Source organism: Hibiscus syriacus, unplaced genomic scaffold, assembly GCF_006381635.1.
Source record: "Hibiscus syriacus cultivar Baekdansim isolate YM2019G1 unplaced genomic scaffold, ASM638163v2 tig00111028_pilon, whole genome shotgun sequence".
Lineage (NCBI taxonomy): Eukaryota > Viridiplantae > Streptophyta > Magnoliopsida > Malvales > Malvaceae > Hibiscus > Hibiscus syriacus.
In genome coordinates this window covers 297611-322289 of record NW_024062961.1, presented here as the reverse complement: position 1 = coordinate 322289, position 24679 = coordinate 297611, and the positions used below count along the sequence as shown (strand labels likewise).

The following is a 24679-nucleotide window of genomic DNA, read 5'->3' as shown; positions in this document are numbered from 1 at the left end:
TTTCAGATCAAATAATTTTTTCTAAACTCAAGTCAAATCCGATGATGGGTTAAGGAGGACTATACTCGATTCAAGTTCAAACAAGGTCAAAAACCCGACTAATGTTCATCCTTAGAGAAGGCTAAGAAAGCTAAAAATCAAAACATGCATGCATAGAAGCCAATGTCTGCACGTCGACCACCCTAAGGACAACATATCGAGCATTTGCCGCCAGGCAGCAGAAACGCACGCAGCATTACACCAGCACCAAATGGATAACTTCCATAGTAGAAAAACACCAACTCGACCATGCTAGATCACTTGAAACCACTTTTCAGAGATTTTTTTTTTTGTATTTTTTATTTTTAAAATATAGGTTTTTATAGTTCTAAATAATGTTTTTTAAGTTTCATGGCAATTTCTTAATATTTTTGTTCTAAAATTTTGAAATATTTATTGAATTTTTAGTATTTTTAATGCGTTGTTAGATTGTTTTAATAATTATTTGAATATTATGCAAATTTATCAACTTTTAAAATTTATTCAGTTACAATTGTACATAGTCATTTATTAATAAAAAAAATATGGCATGGGTTGCGTGCTTTACTTCTTATTTTGGCTTTTGATTTATCAAAAAGGTTTTACTTTAATTAAGTTATTACAAATTTAGTACCTTACTGCATAGACATGACTCAGACATTTTCATAATAAAGTAATTGAAGAAGCATGCTGATAATGAAACCTGCAATCACTTATCAACAACTGTTCTTTCCTGCAAATTGATTAGCTTAAACGGAGAAGCATGCTGTCACCTATCAAACATGTTGTTAGTTTTTATTCATAAAATGATATCACACATTAAAATTAATTGCTAATATCTCATTTGATCCATCAATAATTGCTAATAATATATATATATATATATATATATATATATATATATATATATAAAGTTTTAGTTTTCAAATTGGATATAATATTTTTTTTATTTTTTTAGAGTTTTCTAAACTATAGTAAAATAATATTGTTAATGACTAAAATAATATTTTAATTATAATTTAAGAGTCAAATTGGATATTAACTCATTTTTGTCGTACCACATTATTAACTTAACAGAAGCTAATAATTTTGTGATAAAGGACCACATTAGTTATTTTTTTAAGAAAAACTATATCACTATTGATCAATATATAAATTTTGAAACTTCAACGATAAAAGAAATTTATATAAATATTAAAATTATAAATGTAATTTATCGACAATTGTGAATTTAAAAATATTTTTGGGGGTGACAATCAACAAAACAAGTGCAATTAGGTTGATAAGTTTTAGAAAATATCTCTACTTTTGTATTAAAAAAAGTAAAATAAGTGTAATTTATCAACAAATAAAAATTTAAGACGGAGACCAACAACAAAATAAATAACGAACAAGAAAATTTAAATTTCAATGTAAACACGTATCTACTTTTAAGTTTATTTTAGAAAGCTTATAGTTTACCAAAAAGATAAAACCATATTATATAAAAGAGTTAATTACGGCATATATATCTAACCATAACCTTTATTTTAATTTGGTTTTTAAACTTTTGAATATTTTAATTTCATCCTCAAAATATGACTCTCATTCAAAATTAGTCATTAAACATTTGAACATTTTAATTTCATCGTTAAATTGTGACACTCTTTCTAAATTGGTCCCTAAACTTTTGAATCTTCCAATTTTATCCCTAAATCTATCCAAATATGTAATTAGTATCAACCATAGTTCAACCTAAATTTCATTTTTTTAACATATAACAATATAACTTCTCCTAACAATTTTATTAACAAGAGATGTGATAAGTATATATATATAGTTTGGGATGAAATTGGAATGTTCAAAAAGTTTAGGGATCAGTTTAGAATGAATGTCATAGTTTGGGGATGAAATTAAAATGTTCAATATTTGAGGACTAATTTAAAATAATAGTCAAATGTTAGGGATGAAATTGGAATATTTAAACGTTTAGAGACTAGATTAAAATGGGAATCATACTTTGAGGATATGGAATGTAATAAACTGTAAATAAAATTACATATGTTTAAACCAAACATATTCATCTCTCATCCCAAAATTGAACGCTATTTTAGTTCTCTACGTCTCAACTTCATTACTAAAGCTCCAATATCAAAGGCCGAAGCGACTGTAAGACGTAAGAGAAAGAACTGCTAGCCATGAAGATAATGGTAGCCGTAAAGCGAGTCGTGGATTACGCCGTTAAGATCAGAGTCAGACCCGATAAGGTAAAAACAGTGAAAGCCAATGCTTTGAATCTTACAAAATGGGTCATTTTTCATTTTTATTTTGGTAGAGTGGAGTTGAAACCCAGAATGTGAAGATGTCAATGAATCCTTTTTGCGAGATAGCTTTAGAGGAGGCTTTGAAAATTAAAGAATCTGGGTTGGCTAAGGAGGTCGTTGCGGTCTCCATGGGGCCTTCGAACTGCGTCGATACGCTTCGGACGGGTCTGGCTATGGGTGCTGATAGAGCGATCCTTGTTGAAGCTTCTCGGGATTTGGTTCCTCTAACAGTTGCAAAGCTTTTGAAGAAGCTTGTTGAGGTTGAGAATCCTGGGTTGCTCATTCTTGGAAAGCAGGTTTGGTTTTCATATTAGATCTCATTGATCTTTAAGGCTGTTTTTGGTTAAAGATTCTTAAATGTTTGATTTTGGAGTAATTTAATGGTGTTGGTTGCTTGATATCGTTTTATAGTTGGGGGAAAACTTGTCTTCCCCTTAGTTTTCATTGCATTTAAGGATGTTTTTGCTTAAAAATTCTGAAATGCCTGGTTTTGTGTGTAGTTCAAAGGTAGTGACTACTTGGGATTGTTCTATATTTGGCTGAAAGTTTGTTTTTCCCATGGTTCTTGTTTTTAATGATGCTTTTTGCTTATAGATTCTGAAATGTTTTGTTTTGTGCGTACTTTAAAGGTCATGTTACTCGGATTCAAGTGTGAGAATTAGATATTTATGTATCCGGTATGAGTATGTTTTTTTTTTTCCGTAAGTTTTTCCATGGAGGATCCTTGGAGAGTGTATCCTCGTACCCATGTCCAAAAATGTGTCAAACTCAAGTGCCAGACACTAGCAGGAAAAGAAAAATAAAGAGTTTGTGCAATGTAATATGAAGGTTTTGGTTACTTTGGATTGTCTTATAATTGGGGAAAAGTTTTGCTCTTCTAAGTGTTCTGATTTATTGTTTATACAACACTGTAGTTGTCCATTTTGTATTAGAAATGAGCTGCAAGATAGTGATGACTGATTTTGTGAACACAGTTATTTTTAATCTTTAATGGAAGTTAGAGATTCTGGAATGCTATTGTAGATTCAGAGGATGTAGGGCTGGCTATATTAGTCGAACTTGAGTGTGCATGTCTAATACTAGTATATGTGAAATAGGGATTTGTTTAATATTTAAAGGTTTTTCATGTATTTGGAGGGTCATATCCACCCGTTTCCAAAAATGGAACGGACACATACTTTAGGAAAAAGGAAAAAGGAAAATGAAGTGTCGGAGTAACATAGGTTTAGGGTGTATGAACTATGAACCATTTGTTGAAGTACAAGGATTATGTTGCTTAGACTTTTTATTTTTCCTGAAGTACTTATCCATCTCCTACATTGACACTCGAGTATGAGTAACATAGATTTAGATGGTTCTTTTCCTATTTCAAATGATGGATCCAGATCACAAGTGCAGGAACTGATTAAGGATTAAATTATTTTCACTGAATTCACGAAAAAACAATGCATTTACATTTTTTAAATAAAAAAACCTATGGTTAACATATCCTTCAAATGAGAGAATATGGAGTAAACTGAATACAAATGATGTTTCCTGTTTTAAAATATTGCCCTTTTTCCTCCTGATAAGTCTGGTCATAAGCTCAGTTAAGTTGAAGTATTCAAAATGGTCTTTTCTGATTGGAGCTGTTCTCTGGAAAAGATTCCGAATTACATCTTATGATCATCACATTTAGCTATTTGACTTTTTTCAAAGTCTTCTTACTTGAAAAGAGGCAGGTTTAGGTTTCTATAATTCTATTTCATTGACAAGAGAGTTTGATGGGGAAGTTTTTCTCCACGTTTGAGCCTTCAATGAATATGGTGCTGTTAAATTTACCTGATTTTCAGCATTTTTTCTTCCATTGTATTTTTATTGTTTTCAAGTGTATCTGGCTTCATCCTTCTTTTTCTACTACCTCTTTGGTGGAACTTATAAAATCACCGATTCTTATTATCCTGATTCTGTGTAGGCAATTGATGATGACTGTAATCAGACAGGGCAAATGATAGCCGGGCTGCTTGGATGGCCTCAAGGAACATTTGCTTCAAAGGTCAGTCAACAGTCAACTTATTTGGGAACTACTCTTCTATTGCTTCAATGCTTCTTATCTGTTCTTTTGGTTCATAACATTTGTCTTCATAGCCCATATAAAGCTTTAACATAACTAGTAGTCTTGTTCTTGGATGAAAAACTATATTTTGTTTAATTAGAAGGTAAAACCCATGTCTGATTCTTCATTTTTTTCTTGAAGCACCTATGTCTAACACATATCCGAATATCGAAAATATAATCATCCAAGTACAAGGAAAAACTTGGGGAAAAAATAATATTACCTATGTTGGACATACATCCATATCCAATGCTCACACTTGAGTCCAAGTAACATAAGCTAGAGTTGACCAAATGTCAAAGGAGGAAGTTTTGAGATTGATTGTTAGTTGTATTAGATTTCAAGGTGAAAGTGCTGTAGAATTTTAGCATGTACATAAAATAAAGTATCGATTAAATTTGGGATGATATCCAAGCAAGTAACTCTCATTTTGCTGCAGTTTGTGTTTTTTACCTTTTGTATCTATGTTAATTGGGCTCAGGTGTGGTTGTCAGACACATTATGTTCAATTTTTTCCAAGATTTCCAGGTATTTGGAGGTGACCTTGGAGGATCATATTTCCGTATTCACTTCCAAGTACGAGACAAATATGGGTTATTTAAAATAAATGAATGTATAAAGAGTTGGAGCAACATAGGTATCAAATATCTATGGTAGCATGTCCATTGTGTCTGTCATCTTGACTGCTGAATCTTAGTAGGTTGTGTTGGACAAGGAGAAACAGGCGGTATCCGTTGATAGAGAGGTGGATGGTGGTCTTGAAACACTCTGTTTAGGCTTACCTGTTGTGATCACGTAAGTTCCTAATCTGATCAACTTTTTGTGTTCATTATAAGTTATCACTAATCTCTAGTTTGATTGAACACGAACAATTGCTTTGGATACTCTATTCGACAGTAGATAATAGTCAGTCTTCCGCAATTTTCATTTCAAGTTGTGAATATGCAGCACTGATTTAAGATTGAACCAGCCAAGGTATGCAACTCTTCCCAACATAATGAAGGCCAAATCAAAGCCGATAAAGAAGTATACTCCTGAAGAGTTGAATGTCGAAATCAAATCAGATTTAGAGGTTGTTCAAGTCACTGAACCGCCCAAGAGGAACGCCGGAGTGATCCTCTCGTCTGTTGATGAACTGATCGACAAGCTTAATAATGAAGCTCATGTAATTTGAACATTTCCTCACCTCTGGTAAATGGTGTAAAGCTGATAAAAGCTTTTCCAAGTAAATGATCTTCAGAAGTTTACAGAAATGGAAGTCTAAACTTCCTGTTGAATAAACTCTACCTTTTATGGAGTTCAGCAAAAACCGAGCAAAATAGAAACTGATTTGAACCGTAGTGTTTAATTTGCTTTGGTTTTTTCTCTAAAAAATTGGGTAAACTACATGTTAGCATTAACATTAAATTTTTAACGATCGGTGACTAAAATGAAATCAAACTAAAGGTAAAATATAGTTTTAAAAAATAATTAAATTATCAAAATAAAAAAAATAGTAATTGGGGGTATTAAACTTGCAGTTTACCCCAAATAAATGGATCCATTTAGTATGAATCTATGACCAAGGGTCTAGAAAATGACTGAAAATTAATTTGATCAATCGAAAATAACTTATAAGTTAATGAAAAATAAAACTATTTTCTTATAAATTGTCTCACGAAATTTAAAATCATAAAAAAACATTTTATAAGTAAATAAAATATTTAGATCGAAATACAATTTAAAAATATAATTTAAATCAATTTAGATGTACTATGATTATAGCAAGTTTAATTTTATTTTTTTTTAAATATTAAGTAATATATATAATATAATTTTCAATATTATTAAATATACTTAACTATATTATAATAATGCATAATAGTATATTTTTTATTAATAATAATGTATAAACAAGAAATATTCTCAGACTTAACTCAAACTCAATTTCAAACATAAACTTTAAATACATAAAAGTTTTATATTGTATTTTTTAAAAAAAAGATAATAACGTATAAATATTAATATTATTAATAATATAATTTAAAAATTCTAAAAATTTAATATATTATTTTTTCGAGTTATGCACGAGCTTTTCGAGTCTGGTATCAAGTATTTCATTTCGGCTCATTGAGAATTCGAGTTGAATTCGAACTCGAGTCAAGTTCATTTGATTCGAAAGTTGATCAAAATTTCAACCGAATCGATCTCGATTAACTCGTAAATTGTTTATCTCGTTTACAGCTAAAATTCTGCTGTCTTGCAAGTATAATGGTCCTTTCTTTGCGATGAAAGAATGGTTTGATAAAAAAAATTACAATATATACATATAAGATATTTAAACTTTTAAGCTGCGAGAAGTTGGAAAGGGAAACTAGAAAAAAGAAATGCAGGATACAAAGCATAAAGACGTATATGTAGTTAAATTGAATAATTTCGGCTGCAAACTATCCTAATAAGAGGGTGTTTGGTTCAGAGTATATTAATAATATTATCAGGAATAGAATGTCATTCATTCGTTTAGTTAGTAAACATTTCCAACTCCTGATAATAAGTTATTTCTAAGAGTGGTATTTTGGAGGTATATTATCGAGAATATGATTACCCATTCCCTTAGGTATTATTACATTCCTGACGTATTAGATTGAAATGCCCTTACCTTTTTTTTCAAAAATATTCATCTTCTGCGTTGAATAAAAAAATTTACGAATGTTAAATTACAAATTTATCCTTAAATTATTTTAGATTTTAAAAACAATAATAATTAAAATTTTATATGAAGTTCAAAGGTTAAAAATAAAATTTTACAATTTCATTAAACATATTTATCTTTTCAATTTTATAAAAAAAAATATAAATTTTATGAATTTAAATTTTTTAAATAAAATATATAAATTAATTATTGTAGAATTTAACTTGTTAAAAAAATAAATATATAATAAAGATAATTTAGTAAAATATAGATTTCAATAATCTTTTATTCCTTTAATTAAACATTATAATTTTACATTCCTGCTAAACGAACAAAATTCAAAATACAACATACGAAATAATCTTATTCCCGTCAGTAAAACGCACCTTAAATGTATTTCCTTGTAATCTAGAATCACCATGACATCACCAATCCATCGTTTAAAGTTACATGAAAATGGCAAAACCCAGAAAAGGAAAACAGAACTTCAAATAACAACAAAGCATTCAGGAAACAGATTCCTTTGTTCAAACCGTTTTTGTTTTTGGGGTCTTTTTCTTGAGTTGTCTCCTGGGGATTGAGTTCTTCATGTCAATGAAGAACAACAATGCCCCTAACAGCGCCAAGTTCTAACAACAAAACCAAATTTCATTTACAAACAATTAAAGGAAATTTTATCCAAATTATGGAAATATAAATACACCAACCTGCGAGAACTTTGCGAAAAGTAGACCAAATTCCTCCTTTTCCGTGTCGTAGTTGTAGAAGTCATACAATACGGGAGTGAGAATCACCTGGTGCAAAACCTACACATGAACAGTGTCGTTGGCAATTGGACCTCCAAAATTAATATAAAGTATCTGTATATGAAAAAAAAATAGTGCGGATTCCAATATTATATGGATATTCAATTTAGCATCTGAGGAAAATTTAGCATAAAAACTTACCAGGAGATAAGCTCCGATAGTGCTGCCAAAGGTAAACAGTATACCACCAACACCTTTAAATGCTATAGCAGCAGCAACTGCATACTTTATCTGTAAATAACATCCCAAAGAGTCACGCCGTTTGAAAAATTGTATATACTCGGAAAATAATGAGTTAATTGCATCATACGTCTTCAAATCATGACATATTTTTAAATTAGTCCCTAAATTTTTAAATATTTATTTTTATTTCTAAACTATTACTATCATTCTAAATTAGTCATCAAACTTTTAAGCATTTTATTTTCATTCCCAAACTAAATCCTTCATTCTACATTGGTCCCCAAAATTTTTCAACATTTCAATTTCATCTCAAACTATATGTATATACTAATCACATCCCATATTAATAAAATTGTTAGGTCAAACTATATTATTATACGTTTGAAAGAAAAAAAATTAAATTAAACTATGGTTGAAACTAAAAACATATTCGGATCAATGTGGGTATAAAATTGGAAGATATAAAAGTTTGGAGGTTAATTTAGAATGAGGGTCATAGTTTGAGGATAAAATTGAAATGTTCAAAAGTTTAAGAACTAATTTAGAATAAGAATGATAGTTTGAGAATGAAATTAAAATATTCAAAAGATTAAGGACTAATTTAGAATAGAGATCATAGTTTAGAAACACATGATATAATTAACTCAAAAATAATCAAGGTTTATTTTAAAGGTGATAACGCATCAAATTTTGAGCAGAGTTGCAATGAATGTTCACTAACAAAATTTTTAAAATAACAAAGATATCTGAGGATAGATCGAGGAGAGTAGGTCGGGCAATCGATCGCTTGACAATTTTTAAATTATCATATAATTTAGATATTTTTATATTTTCTATTGATAATCTATTTCTTTCTCTCTGAAATTTTATAAATTCATTCCTTAAAACTTTATACATTCGTCATCTCACATGAAATTTTACATCCATCCATAAAGATATCCAAATCAATTCAAACTAATATTTTTTTTTCTAACTTGTCTTAGAGCCGAAATATAGCAATTCTTACATCGAATTCCGGCACTTGAAACCCTGCGTGAGATGACACAGTCTTTGAGAAGACGTCGAGTTTTGGTCTTAGCTCCTTCGCCGCTTTCCCTCCATCAACGCCGAATTCATTGAATCTACATCGAATGAACACATTTATCATAACGATTGGGGGGAAATGTTATTTTTAAGATATATCTTAACCATTAAATCTTTCCGTATTTAAAAAACAACTGGGCATTTTTAATATAACCAAAAATCAATAAACATGCTCTACTTGTAAAAAAAAAAGTGAGTAGAATATCGCATTTCAAATAAAAAAAGTGTAGAAATAGGTATATTTGCTAATTCTTCCAAATGTAAAAATCAAAATTCAATAAACATGATCTACTCTTAAATTGCACTAATTTTTCAAACAAGAACTATTCATTAATTAAAGTAAAAATCAACTTCAAACAGTTCAGAAAATATTGGTTAAGATCTAAACTCAAGAGAACCAAACCCTAAAATAAGTTTGCAGATCTGAAATGAGACTTACTCTTGCCAAGCAGAGAGGATGAACACTGAAGCGAAAAGTACTCTCCCGATGAAAGAAACCAACGCCATTTTCCGATTGAAAATCCTTTAAAAAATCAAAGAAAAAACGTTTTCGAAAACGAGAAGAAATTGCTGTTCGAAAGCGATACAATATAGTGAAGACAAATCAGAAGCCGGAGATTTTTTATAGAGAGGAGAGGAAGATCATGCGAAGTGAAGACGTACTCGCGCGAGTATGGTAGTGTTGAAAAACTCGCGGAGAATACATTGAGAAACACGTCGATCTAACCAATCAGACAAGAAAGGAGTGAGGTGGACGCAAGTGGAGAGCGAGTTGAGGTCCCTTGTCACGGAAATATCCTTTGGAGTTTGCTTTAATTTACGATCGTTGCCATCACAAGATCCGTGTTTTTAATTTAAAAAAAAAATTGCCGGTCTTTTGGTCCAACCATTTGAAATTTGAATGCCGAGTGTGGTTTGGTAATGTTCAAAAAGTTGCCTTCAAAAGCAAAAGGAAATTTACCAAACTTACAATTTTATCACTAAAGTATACTTAAAATAGATTTATAATTTTTGAACAATTAATTAGTCATTATGAAGTATTAACTTTTTTTTAAATAATGTCAAGTATTTGAATCATATAAGAACATAAAATTTTATGTTAGAGTGAATTTATAAATGAACAAAAATATATTATTGATAAAAAATATATAAAGAAAATATATTAATTATATAAGAATTTAAAATTTTCATTGTCTCTATCAACTCTTCTCGATCTATCCCTGATTTAAATTATGTTATTATAAATGAAAAAAAATTAGATTAAAAAATCACGTATATATCAAACATTTGTAATAAGAGATCAGGATTTGTAATATAGACTTTTACGTTTTTATGTTTTTAACACAAATATGTATCATCTTACACATTCAGTAAATGTTCAAAACCCAACTCATTAAATGATTTCAGTGACAAAAGGGAATGTTGTTCTTTCTGGAGGTCTTAAGTTTAAGTAGTTGTATATGCATGATGTGTGAAGTCAGATATGTCTCAAAAGATTGACAGACCTTGTGTTACTTTTTAAAATAATACATCTAAAATATTTTTTAAAAAATATTAATTTGTTAAATTTAAAATTATGAGGAATCGCATCACAGAACTTCTTTCGGATAACAGTGGATAACTTCCATTGCGTTGCAGATATAGTTTCCACTAGAGTATACAAGTTCCGTCATAAAAATGTAAAGTATATCATATGTTATCAAAGTAGGTTTAAACAATAGTTTTAATCATTCATATTTCAAAAATTATAAAAGAATAGTTAAATTTATTAAATTATAATAAAATTATATTGAAATATTACAATGATCGTTAAATCTATCAAATGTTTACACTTATTTTATAATGATAACTTTAGTGATCATATTATAACTTTTGAAAGTAAAGTAACCAAACGGATCATTTGAGCATAGTTTGCCGATCTCTCTGATGCAGTTTATCTAAAAAAATATCTAATGATACAAATTTTGGGTAAACTACATCTGTGAGGAGGGATTCCAATTTGACCATTAATATTTTAATTTTGTCAATTAAATCACTTAATTATTTAAATGATGCCAATTAATTTTTTATCTTTAACATTTAGGTTGTGTTTGTTTTTGAAGAGGTAAAAGGTCTGCCGTCTGCGGACCACATCTGCAGCAGAAGAGGTGGACCAAAAGTGTACAGTCTACAAGAAGAAGACTATTTGTTTTTTAACGTCTGCATACTACTAAAATAAACTGAAATATAAAATAAACTGATTTTTTAAACTTAAAAGAGTTTTGCAATACTGAAATTTAAATAATTTTAGTTTTATAATACTGAAATTTAAATAATTCATACAACTACAATAATAATTTTTTTAAAGTAAATCAATTCATATTTTAAAATAAATCAATCCATATTTTAAAATAAATCAATGCTTATTTTAAAATAAAATTTTTCATATTTTAAAATAAATCAATCCATATTTTAAAATAAATTTTTTCTATATTTTAAAATAAATCAATTCATATTTTAAAATAAATCAATCTATATTTTAAAATAAATTTTAAAATAGATTTAAATGATTTTAATTTTCCCGCAGACTTTTGAAGACCTTTGAAAACATAAAATCATGTCTACACCAAGAAGAGCTCGTGCAGACGTTTGAAGAGCTTCTGTCTTCTAAAAAACAAACGGTCTGCGAAGCCCAATGTATGCGTGTGGTCTGCGCGGCACAGACATAAGAGCTTTGCAGACTTTACACAGTAAAAACAAACACCACCTTAATGAAAGAGTTGAAGTGAGAATTAAAAAATTAATAAAAATATATAAAATATTTTCAGGTAAAGAGTTGAAGGGTGTGCTTAATCCTCCCGGAAGTTCTATGTTTCAATTCTCCTTAATACTATTCTTCTTCAACTTATTAAAACATAATAATATTTAAATAAGAATCTCATCATAATTAAGTGATTATGAAAATAATATTCAAATTGAATATGGATTTGGGTGATTTTATAAATCTAAGGTAATATCTTCCCTCAGATAACGATATTAGTTAGAGATTTGAAAGTTTATTAATAATCATAATAATAAATCAACACTAGTTGGACAATTGCTTACACGTTCTTATTTATGCTCAATATTCAAGTGTGCTCAGGAACGGCTGACTTTAATTATTAATTTAAAAAAAAATAGTTTAATCTTCAATTGTAATAGAATATTTAACTCCCATCTGACCTGAAATAATATTATAGTTCCTTTTTATATATTTAAAGATAATACTAATATATATATATATTTAATAATCTTTTTATTTTAACTAATAAAAAATATTTATATAAAAATTACTTTAACAACATCCAAAACATTTATTAAAACAACTTTGCAACTCAACAAAAATTTTAACTATCAACATTTGGATCAAAACGACTTTAACTACAAATAATAATCATTAAAATTATTAGACAAAAATTATCATAAAAAATAAAATAATTTAACACAAAAGTTTATACTGAAATTAAGATAAAACTTACTTATTAATACTCCGAAAGCTTCAAATCCTGCTGTTTTTTTAACCAATTGCTTCAAATTTGGTTGTTTCTTCAACCAAATCCCTCAACTCTCACTGTTTTTTTCAACCAAGATGATACTACTTTTTTTCTCTACCCGTTGGGGTTAAAAACTGAGTACACGAGTATGATTAAATCGATATAATGTAGAAGTTCCGAGGATTAAATATAAAATTATATTAATTTTATTAACTTATATTAATTTTTCTATTATTTATTAACTATAAATTACTTGATTGATATAATTTACAAAACATCAAAATTAAGGATTTTATTCATAGATTGTAGGACGAGAAATTTGTCATACCTGATTTCTATAATTAAAAAACTCTTCCAATGGAAAACCATTACCACAAATCAAAGGAAAGTAATCTAACTCTCGTTCAACATTAGAATCAAAGAGCCTCAAAATCCTTTTATAATAGAGGTATAAATAAATAAAGCGTTCGACGAATTATTCGTCTTTCGTATAATATTTATTTATTAAACTAAATAAATATGTACATAATGTTTATGTTCATTTAATAAACGAATAAACACAAATAAAAATATATTTGATTTATTTATTTTCTCAAAAATAGATGTGTTTATAAGCTAGTTTACTCAGTTTTTTTAAACATTTTAAATATTAGTGAAGATAAATACTAACTTTAACATAAGGTGAACTTTGGAGTCATACTGTGAAACATTGGGAGCTTAAAGACTAATTCTAATTTCATCATTTTTCTTTAACTTGCAAATAAAAGAGTAAAAAGTGAGCATGTTCATGAATATTAAATGAACATGTTCGCAAATACTAAATGAACATGTTCGTAAACACTAAACATATAAACATGAACACTTTAAAAATTAAATAAACGAACACAAATAAGATATTAAAAATTTAAAGAACGCGTAATAAACATGAACATATTCAAAAATAAATATACGAACATAAAAATAATTTTGTTCATTCAAATTCTATTCATCTACACTCCTAACCGCAACCAATCGAAAATAATACTAAGGAAAAAATCGGAAAAAAGCACCAAAATCCAGCAATACTGATAAACTCACTATTATGCGTCGAGAAAATTCTGGATTTTAGTGGGTGGTGAAAGTAAAAATTATGCTAATATTTTTTCTTACTTTTATTAACATAATTATTATTATAATATATAAAAATGTAAATTCGAATATATTTAAGTATATAATATATTTCAATTTAAAGGTTTGAAAAAAAATAATTTATAAATATTATATCAAAAAATTAATAATAAAATTAAATATTTGAATCTCAATTAATAATTTAATTAACATGTTAAATTTTTTTAACTTTTTATTGATTAAATTCATATGTTGAACTGTTATGTATGGCTCATAAAAAGTCTCGTTGTGGGGTTACGAATTATGTGGGTTAGGGGTGTGGGGGCGCAGCCCCCGCGGTACGGTACAGGGTTGATTTTGTAATTATGTACCAGGGTTTTCTATTATAAATAGAGATGTAACCTAGACCTAAAATATCATTGAATAAAACTTCTAGCGCCGCCTAGGCACCGAGGACGTAAGCACATTGCCGAACCTCATAAAATTCTCGTGTTCTTTCGTTTTCTTTACCCGTTTTCGTCAACAATTGGTATCAGATGTCAGGAGCAAAATTCGAAGTCGCGAAATTCGATGGTCAGGGTAACTTCGGATTATGGCAAACGAGGGTGAAGGATCTATTGGCGCAGCAAGGGATCTTGAAGGCTTTGCGACCTACAAAGCCGGCGTCGATGGATGAGGAAGATTGGGAAGAATTGCAGCAACGAGCGGCAGGAACCATACGATTATGCTTGGCGGACGAGGTCATGTATCACGTCATGCATCTATCGTCTCCAGACGAAATTTGGAGGAAGTTGGAAAGTCAGTTTATGTCCAAATCCTTAACGACAAAACTGTATCTGAAGCAGCGGCTGTATGGGCTGAAGATGCAGGACGATCACGATTTGGCGCAACACGTGAATGTCTTCAATCAAATCGTTTCTGATCTGGCTCGGCTTGATGTGAAAATTGAGGATGAAGACAGAGCGATGATTCTGTTGTGTTCGTTGCCTTCCTCTTACGAACACATGGTGACTACTCTTACATATGGGAAAGAGACTATCAACGTTGAGGAGATTACTGCAGCCTTGTTGGCTCACAACCAGCGGAAGCAGAATGCAGGGGAAAGCTCTCAAGCCGATAGCTTATATGTCAAGGGTAATCGAGATCGTGGACGGAAGCCAGAGAAGGCAGGGTCGGGAAGCGGAATTCCAGATCCAAATCCAGGGATAAGAAGACGATTCACTGTTACAAGTGCAAGGAGGCGGGACATATGAAGCGAGACTGTCCGAAGTTGAAAAAGCAGACTGATGAGAAGCGTGATGGCTCATCCAAGTCTGTGAACGTGGTCGAGGATGATAATTCTGATTGCAGTGAGGGTGATATGCTTTCTATTTCAACGACACAATTGACGGATGCTTGGATTCTTGATTCTGGATGTTCTATCACATCACGCCAAATAGGGAATGGTTTTCGACATACAGGCCGGTTAATTCTGGTTCGGTTTATTTGGGTGATGATCGATGTTGCAATATTGTGGTATTGGTGATGTCAGAATTAAGATGCACGATGGCTTCGTTCGGACGTTGAGTGGTGTTCGACATATCCCAGACTTGAAGAAGAATTTGATTTCCTTGGGCACTTTGCACAAGAATGGTTTATCCCTAAGGCTGACGAGGATAGGGAAACCATTCGGATTGTTAAAGGAGCATTGACTGTGATGAAAGGCAAGATGACTGCAGGGAATATCTACAGATTGTTAGGGAGTACCGTTGCAGGTGGAGTTCACTCTGTTGAGTCCTGTGATGATACGACAAAATTGTGGCATATGCGCCTTGCTCATCTTAGTGAACGTGGTATGGCAGAATTACACAAGAGAAACTTGTTGCATGGTGTCAAAAGCTGTAAGCTCGACTTTTGCAAGTATTGTGTTCTTGGTAAACAGACTAAAGTCCGTTTCAAGACTGCGAAGCACACAACTCAAGGGATTCTTGATTATGTGCATTCTGATGTATGGGGGCCTTCCACGACATCGTCTTTGGGTGGATCTAGGTACTATGTTACTTTTATTGATGATTTTTCACGGAAAGTTTGGGTGTATTTTTTGAAACAGAAATCTGAAGTTTTTGAGAAGTTCAAGCTGTGGAAAGCTGAGGTAGAAAACCAAACAGGACGAAAAATCAAGTGTTTGCGGTCTGACAATGGTACGGAGTACACAGATTCACAGTTCCTACAATTCTGTAAGGAACATAGGATTCAGAGGCATTTTACAGTGCGCAATACACCACAACAGAATGGTGTTGCGGAACGAATGAACAGGTCGTTGAATGAAAGAGCCAGATGTTTGCGGTTGAATGCGGGGCTTCCCAAACACTTCTGGGCTGAGGCTGTTAACATGGCGTGTTACCTTATCAACAGATCGCCAAGGGCATCGCTGGCTGGGAAAGTTGCAGAAGAGGTATGGACTGGTCATGATGTTAGTTTTGATAACTTACGGATTTTTGGTTGTCCTGCTTATGTGCATGTACCTGCTGATGAGAGATCCAAACTTGATGCAAAATCGAAGGAGTGCATTTTTCTGGGTTACAAGAAAGGTGTCAAAGGATTCAAGTTCTGGGATCCAGTTGCGAAGAAAGTTGTGATTAGTAGAGATGTCGTTTTTGATGAACAATCCATGTTGCAGCAGAAGCAAGACACGACAGTGGTGGATTTCGAGCAGTTTCCAGTTGAGAAACCAGAAACTTCTCAACCGACTTCTGGTGGTTCCACTACGGATGATTTGCAGGATTATAGTCTCGCCAGAGACAGGGTGAGACGGACGAATATAAAGCCTCCGAACAGATTGGGTTTTGAAGACTTGGTATCTTTTGCACTTACTGTTAGCAGTGATGATCCAGTTACTTTCATGATGCCGTTACTAGTCAGGAAAACGACAAGTGGATGGCAGCCATGGTTGAGGAGATGGAGTCTTTGAATCACAATCGCACATGGGAGTTAGTTCCCCTTCCTGAGGGTAAGAAGCCGATTGGTTGCAAATGGGTGTATAAGAAGAAACCAGCAGTAACAGAAAAAGAGGGGGAGAAGTTCAAGGCTCGTTTGGTAGCGAAGGGTTTTTCACAGCAGAAAGGAGTTGATTATGATGAAATCTTTTCTCCTGTGGTCAGGCACACTTCAATCCCAGCAGTACTTGCATTGGTGGCTAGTTGGGATTTGCATTTAGAGCAGATGGATGTTAAAACTGCTTTTTTGCATGGTGATTTAGAGGAGCAGATCTACATGCGGCAACCTGAAGGTTTCACTCAACCTGGAAACGAGCATTTAGTTTGCAGATTGAAGAAATCTTTGTACGGGTTAAAACAGTCTCCGAGACAGTGGTATAAACGGTTTGACTCCTATATGATCAAGATTGGCTACAACCGATGTGAGTATGATTGTTGTGTCTATGTTAAGAGCCTTGATGATGGTTCTTTTATTTTTCTATTACTGTATGTTGATGATATGTTGATTGCTGCGAAGAACATGGATGATGTTATCGGTTTGAAAACTTTATTGAGTCAGGAATTTGATATGAAAGATTTAGGTGCTGCAAAGAAAATTCTTGGAATGGAAATTTGCAGGGACAGAGACTCAAGGAAACTGCGGCTATCTCAACGGGGTTATGTTGAGAAAATGCTAGAAAGGTTTGCGATGAGCAGCGCAAAACCAGTTAGCACTCCATTGGCGAATCACTTTAAGCTCTCATCAGAACAGTGCCCCAAGACAGATAAGGAAGCTGAAGATATGGCAAAGGTTCCATATTCTAATGCTGTTGGCTGCTTGATGTATGTGATGGTATGTACTCGTCCTGATTTAGCTCATGCTGTTAGTCAAGTTTGTAAGTACATGTCTAAACCTGGTAAGCAACATTGGGAAGCAGTCAAGTGGATCTTTCGGTACTTAAAGGGTACTGTGGGACATGGAATTGTTTTTGGGAGTCAGCGGGATAATCCTTTGGTTGTAGGATATGTGGATTCAGACTATGCATGTGACTTGGATAATAGAAGATCTACGACAGGGTATATCTTTACTCTTGGTGGAGGGCCTATTTGTTGGAAGTCTACTGTTCAATCTATTGTGGCTCTATCTACAACTGAAGCTGAGTACATGGCAGCGGCTGAAGCTGCAAAAGAAGCTTTATGGCTTACTGGTTTAGTGAAGGAGTTGGGTGTTCAACAAGGTGGAGTTCAGTTGCTTTGTGATAATCAAAGTGCTATTCACTTGGCTAAGAATCAGGTGTATCGTGCTAGAACTAAACATATTGATGTAAGGTTCCACAAGATCAGAGAGTTGGTTGCATCTGGAGAGGTTTTGTTTCAGAAGGTACATACTGATGAAAATGCCGCTGATATGTTCACTAAGCCAGTTACGACAGACAAGTTCAAGCATTGCTTGGACTTGTTGAATGTTTCGAGTTGTTAAAGAAGCAAGGTAACCCAACCCACATTGAAGTTTCCAAGGGGCAGGATATTCGCCAAGGTGGAGATTTGTTATGTATGGCTCATAAAAAGTCTCGTTGTGGGGTTACGAATTATGTGGGTTGGGGGTGTGGAGGCGCAGCCTCCGCGGTACGGTACAGGGTTGATTTTGTAATTATGTACCAGGGTTTTCTATTATAAATAGAGATGTAACCTAGACCTAAAATATCATTGAATAAAACTTCTAGCGCTGCCTAGGCACCGAGGACGTAAGCACATTGCCGAACCTCGTAAAATTCTCGTGTTCTTTCGTTTTCTTTACCCGTTTTCGTCAACATGAACAAATTCATATATCCAACAAAAAAATATTTAATTCAAATAAAAATAAACAATAACACTTGAATTTATTAGAGAATAACTATTTATTCTAATTTAAATGTTATAAAAAGGCTTAATACAAAAATAAGTGATCAAATTATACCAAAAATTAACTTTAAGTGCCTAAAGATTTTTTCGTTTAAAATAGGTACCTATCATTTCTAATATTATACATATAGGTGTCTACATCATAACGGTCGTAAAAAAATCGTTTAGTGACACGTGTCATGTTTATATTTTTTAAATAAGAGAAAATAACCTCAGTGACCAAAAATCCTAGATAATATACGATTTTGACCAACTTTTTTTGGATTTGCGAAAATGACCAACAAAATCGCAATGCGATCTCTAATTCGCATTGCAATCTCCACTATTGCAAATTCGCGTTGCATTTCGGGTCGGGTCGTGGTCGTGGTAATACGTGTCTTCGACACATCCGCGCGGATACTATCTTTTTAGAGAAAATTCTTTAAAAACAAAATCTTTTTTTTTTGAACTATCACAACGAATTTTCGCAACGAATTTGGAAAATCGCAACGACAACTGTAGACTATCGCAACGCGAAATGAAAAATCGCAACGCGATTTTCAACTATCGCAACGCGAAATGCAACGCGAATTTGCGATAGTGTAGATCGCAATGCGAATTAGAGATCGTATTACGATTTTGTGGTCATTTTCGCAAATCCAAAAAAAGTTGATCAAAATCGTATATTATCTGAGATTTTTGGTCACTGAGGTTATTTTCTCTTTAAATAAAACTTAAGAATATTATTAATTTAAAAGAAACTCAATTTTTTTTTTGAAATTATAAAAGAACCCCATAAAATCTTCAACTACCGTCACTGAACGTCCACCCACCTGTCGCCCCACTAACCTATCATCGCCCTTATTATTACCCCGAACCCCTTAAATTTCAAAACTGATAAATCTTAACCCTATATTTAATTCTAAATTTTAACTTTTAACTTCATCGAAGATTTTTTGTGTGGTGTCGTCGGGATTCAACTTTGTCGGGGTTGTTTGTTCGCGTTCACACTTCGGAGATTCAACTTTTGGAGCCTGTCGTGTTTACACTCGGGGGTGGTTTCAATTTTTACGTCGACAAACGAGCGAGGGTGGGGGTTACTAATTTACTATGTCAATGTTATGGATTGAGACTTAAGAGAAGAAATTATCGAAGATGAGGTTTTAGAAGAAGGAAAGAAAGGAGATTACAGAAAATGAATATTCAGTCATTTCTTTTCATAATCATTCGTCTGTTTACATTGCCTTTATTTACATACAATCCTGATAGATTCTGTTATGCCAGCTGGACATCTCTCTAACCAATTCTGTTATGATAACAGGAATTGGGCTTCTGCTGGGCTTCCTTTGCTCCACCCGTATCTGCTGGACCAATTGCCCCCGTGATCCTCACGTGCCTTGCTCCCAGGTAATTACTTCCCAATTCTATCTCAATCCCTAACCCTTGATTATTCATTTCCCCCAATTCTCCCCATTCTCCTTCGATACTCTTCTTTCGTCCTCCATCTTCTCCCTCTCGTCTTCCCTCTCTAATCGTGACAATACCCACCCCATCAGACGATCCTTGTCCCCAAGGATCAAATGACGGAAACTGCCCTCGCAGCACTAAATAGTCTTCCCAAGTGTCATGCATCTCGTCCAGGTTAGTCCACCGAACCAGCAACTGTGTAATCGGTTTACTGTGTCGATTAACAATCCTTCTGGCTAATATTTTGTTGGGTTCTATCCGAAACTGACCCTCATCATCCATCGTATGAGGATTTGTGGAGGTTGCTGCATCAGGCCCAACATGCTTCTTCAATAAACTGACATGAAATACTGGGTGCAACCTCGAAGAATCTGGTAAGTCAAGTTTGTAGGCTACTTCCCCAATTTTTTCAATAATCTTGTAAGGGCCAAAAAACCTTGCTGCTAATTTCAAAAAATTTTTCAGGGCGATAGAAGTCTGTCGATACGGCTGCAGTTTCAGGTAAACAAAATCCCCAATTTGAAATACTCTTTCTGATCTGTTTTTATCAGCTTTCTGTTTCATTCTATTACTGGCTTGCTATAATTGAATTTTCACCAATTGTCGAATGTCTTCCCTGTTTCTCATTAACTCTACTACTGCATGTACTTGAGTGTCTGTATACCAAACCATGGTAGGGGCTTGTAGCCATAGAGAGCCTGAAAAGGTGTTAGTTTTAAGGCAGTATGGTAGGTAGAATTGTACCACCACTCAGCATGTGACAACCATTTAGCCCATTGCTTTGGTTGGTAAAAACACAACCCTCTTAGGTATTGCTCTAAGCACTGATTTACCCTCTCTGTTTGTCCATCCGTTTCAGGATGATAAGTAGTGCTAAAGAGGGTCTTAGTCCCTAAGAGCTTCATTAGTTCTCTCCAAAAGAGGCTGGTAAAGGTCTTGTCTCTGTCTGAAATGGCCATTTTAGGCTGGCCATGAAGCTTATATATGTGATCCAAATATAATTTAGCCACCTCAGCTGCTGAGTAAGGGTGTGATAGAGCTAAAAAGTGACTATATTTAGTAAACTTGTCAACCACCACAAGAATACAATTCTTCCTGAAAGATGTAGGCAAGCCTTCAACAAAATCCATAGTGATAACTTCCCAAGCTTGCTGAGGTATAGGTAATGGTTGTAGTAGTCATGGTTTAGCAATATGTTCCACCTTAGTTTGTTGGCAGACGGCACAAAGTTTAACATAATTGACCACCATAGTTTTAAGTCTAGGCCAATAGAAGTAAGATTTAATTCTCTGATAAGTTGCTTGACTTCCAGAATGACCCCCATGAGGTGAGTCATGTAATGTCTGAAGAATATGTAGTCTAAGAGATCCAACCTCCCCAATATAAACTCTATCCTTATATCTAAGGATTCCTTTTGAATATCTCCATTTATTATCAGCAGTAGCATGAACAGCCAATTTGGTGATCCAATCAGTAGCCAATAAATCTCCCTTATAACTAGCCTCCACCTCCTGCACCCAACTCGGAATAATTATAGTTGTGCCCATAACCAAACACTGTCCCTGATCCTCCCACTGTCTAGATAATGCATCTGCCACCACATTTGATTTCCCTTTTCTGTACTGTATAGTATAATCGCCCCAAAAGCTTGGTCAATCATCTCTTTTGAATTGTAGTGGTCAACTTCTGCTCCAAAAGATACTTTAGAGGTTCATGGTCAGTCTTAATGACAAAAGGATTACCCTCTAAGTAATGTCTCCATTTAGATATTACTAATAGGATAGCCAAATATTCTCTTTCATAAATAGAAAGAGTAGCATTTCTTGGACTAAGGGCCTTACTCAAAAATGCTATAGGTCTACCATTTTGAGATAAAACAACACCTATACCTCCTGAACTTGCATCTGTCTCCAAATAAAAATTCTGAGTAAAATTTGGAAGAGCCAAAACAGGAGCAGTGGACATGGCTCTTTTAAGATCTTCAAAAGCAGTCAAAGCTGCAGTAGTCCACTTAAAATTGTCTGCTTTAAGCATTTGTGTTAGTGGCCTGCTTATAGCACCATAATCTTTAATAAATCTTCTATAATAGCCTGTTAATCCCAAAAATCCCCTCAAAGACTTCAAAGATTTAGGGAGAGGCCAATTCTTCATTGCTTCCACTTTACTGGGATCAATAGCAACACCTGCTGCTGAAATAATATGTCCCAAGTATTCCACTTGGGTCTTAAATTCATAGTGGCCTTGATGAGTTCTGAATGCAGTTTTGTGAATATCTGCATCCTTAATTCTGATTTGCCAATAACCTGATCTGAGGTCAATCTTTGAAAAGTACACAGCACCATATAATTCATCTAATAAGTCCTCCACAACAGGAATAGGAAATTTATCCTTAATAGTCATGTTGTTTAGTTGCCTGTAATCCACACAGAACCTCCAAGAGCCATCTTTCTTCTTAATTAGGAGGCATGGAGAAGCAAATGGACTCCTACTAGGCTGAATAATAGAAGAAGATAACATAGTAGCAATTTGTCTTTCCACCTCAGCCTTCTGGTTGTGGGGAAATCTGTAGGGCCTGAGATTGACAGGAATTGAATCAGGTTTAAGGGGAATACCATGGTCCTGGTTTCTTACTGGTGGAAGACCTCTTGGCTCCTCAAAAATAGCCTTGTAGCTTTCTAGGAGAGATTGAATAGCTGCAGGAATAGGTTTAGAAGCTTCTGTCATAGATAATAATACCATATGTCCCAAAATAACAGAATCTGAAGCTGTCATTTTCAATAAAGAAGCTCCTGAAATTTGCTGCAAACATGAAGATGGTTGTTGACCATGTATAACAATTTGTCCATCTTGATGAACAAAACTGAGAGTCATTTTGTTGAAATCCATCAAAATTGGACTAAATAATTTCATCCAATCTACTCCCAATACCATATCACTCCCTCCCATCTGTAAAAGTCTGAAATCATGAACAAAAGAGTGTCCTTGCATTTGCCATCCAACTTTATTACACCTTGCTGTACTATATAGTTGTTGACCATTTGCCACTGTAATAGCCAAAGGGTAAGGTGTATTTACCTGTATACCAGCCTTAGCCCACTGTGGTGTTAAAAAACTGTGGGTACTACCACTTTCAATTAGAATATTCATTAGTTTGCCTAGGATACTGCCCTGAATTCTTAAGGTGTTATGACCAATACACCCAGTGATAGCATTCATAGATATTTCTAGGCTCTCTTCCTCCTGTATAACTTGCTGTTCTGAATCAGTAGGTAGAGTATCTGAAGGCAGAATAATATCTTCTTCAATCATCATGTTCAATTGTTTTGCTTTACATTGATGGCCTGGAACAAATTTCTCACCACACTTAAAGCACATATTATTTTGTCTTCTGTACTCTATTAAATTCTGTTTTGGTGGCAAGGTGGGTGAACTCTTTTGTGGAATTGGTAACTGAGTTGGTTTAGAAATAGGTAGGGAATTTGGGTAGGATGGGTTTCTAAAAGTTGGCCTCATTCTCTTACTTTCAAATTCAACAGACAATTCATACAGTTTAGCTTGCCTGTATGCTTCAGATAGTGTCTTATGGTCTAGTGCCTTGACTCTATGTTTAATATCATCTCTTAATCCACTAAGAAATAGAGAGACAAAGAATTCCTCACCTAGTGTAGGATTCTGTAAGAGCATATGAGGCTGCAGTTCTTCAAATATGTCCTGATACTCCTCCACAGAACCTTTCTGTACCAGCTTAGTAAACTCTTCCACTATATCAGCAAACGCCTTATCACAGAACCTATGACATAGGTCTGCCTCAAACTCATGCCATGTAACATGATGTTTTTGCATGATGTAGCCATCAAACCAAATTTCTGCTTTACCTGTTAAGTACATTGTAGCTATTTCTACTCTTTGTTCCTCAACAATACTACATAATGAGAAGTACTTTAGGCATTTATGTATCCACCCTCTTGGATTACTACCCTAAAAAAAAGGTAACTCTATTTTAGGCCTGTGCATCATAATCCCTGAAGTATTACAAGACCCCCCTGTGCCTCTTCTATCCATATCTAAACCCACTGTATTGTTCTTAACAGCACTGTTCTCCCCCACTTGAATATCATTTTTGTAGCTGGTTATGTGAGTAGGCAACTCATTTGGCTTAGATTTTAGAATTCCAGGCTCATCAGGTTTATAAGTAAACCTATTTTTGTCATTAACCACTGTAACCTGTACAGCATGTTTCCCACTCGTGTTAGATAAATTAGGGGTCTGTACCTGTTCCTCATCAGGCTGATTTTGATCCCCTTTTCGGCCAGTCAAAATCTTCAAAAGCTCTTCCACGTACCCTTGATTTGTAGCCATTCTAGACTCCAAGGCAGTGATACGCTCCTCTTGATTCTCCCACCATTTAGGGGTCTTGGTTTCATCCTGAGTCTGCTTGACCAAAGCAGTCAATTCCTCCAATTGTTTCTGTAGTGCTGTAAAATCTGCTGATTCAGTCATGGTCTGGTTTTTCTTTGGCATTACAACGTCAATAGCCAGGAAAATTCAGGCTCTCGATACCAATTTGCTATGGATTGAGACTTAAGAGAAGAAATTATC

General features: G+C 33.5%; 3 protein-coding genes across 3 annotated transcripts; 1 reads left to right on the top strand and 2 right to left on the bottom strand.

Annotated features, from left to right (window-relative positions):
• Nucleotides 1-2106: 2106 nt before the first annotated feature.
• On the top strand, nucleotides 2107-5623 carry LOC120151164 (electron transfer flavoprotein subunit beta, mitochondrial-like). The gene is made up of 5 exons (XM_039163701.1): nucleotides 2107-2264; nucleotides 2333-2617; nucleotides 4276-4356; nucleotides 5117-5211; nucleotides 5365-5623. Exons 1-5 carry the CDS (start codon nucleotides 2196-2198, stop codon nucleotides 5588-5590), a joined length of 756 nt encoding a protein of 251 aa, XP_039019632.1. The 5' UTR covers nucleotides 2107-2195; the 3' UTR covers nucleotides 5591-5623.
• Nucleotides 5624-7453: 1830 nt separating this feature from the next.
• Nucleotides 7454-9899, bottom strand: LOC120151165. The gene is made up of 5 exons (XM_039163702.1): nucleotides 9599-9899; nucleotides 9083-9197; nucleotides 8035-8124; nucleotides 7795-7893; nucleotides 7454-7716 (listed from the first exon to the last, which is right to left on the bottom strand). The coding sequence occupies exons 1-5, from the start codon at nucleotides 9664-9666 to the stop codon at nucleotides 7615-7617; spliced, it is 474 nt and encodes a 157-aa protein (XP_039019633.1). The 5' UTR covers nucleotides 9667-9899; the 3' UTR covers nucleotides 7454-7614.
• An 11359-nt stretch (nucleotides 9900-21258) lies between these two features.
• Nucleotides 21259-24580, bottom strand: LOC120151187. Its single transcript, XM_039163717.1, has 3 exons — nucleotides 24120-24580; nucleotides 21783-24002; nucleotides 21259-21697 (listed from the first exon to the last, which is right to left on the bottom strand). The coding sequence occupies exons 1-3, from the start codon at nucleotides 24578-24580 to the stop codon at nucleotides 21259-21261; spliced, it is 3120 nt and encodes a 1039-aa protein (XP_039019648.1).
• Between the last annotated feature and the right edge of the window lie 99 nt (nucleotides 24581-24679).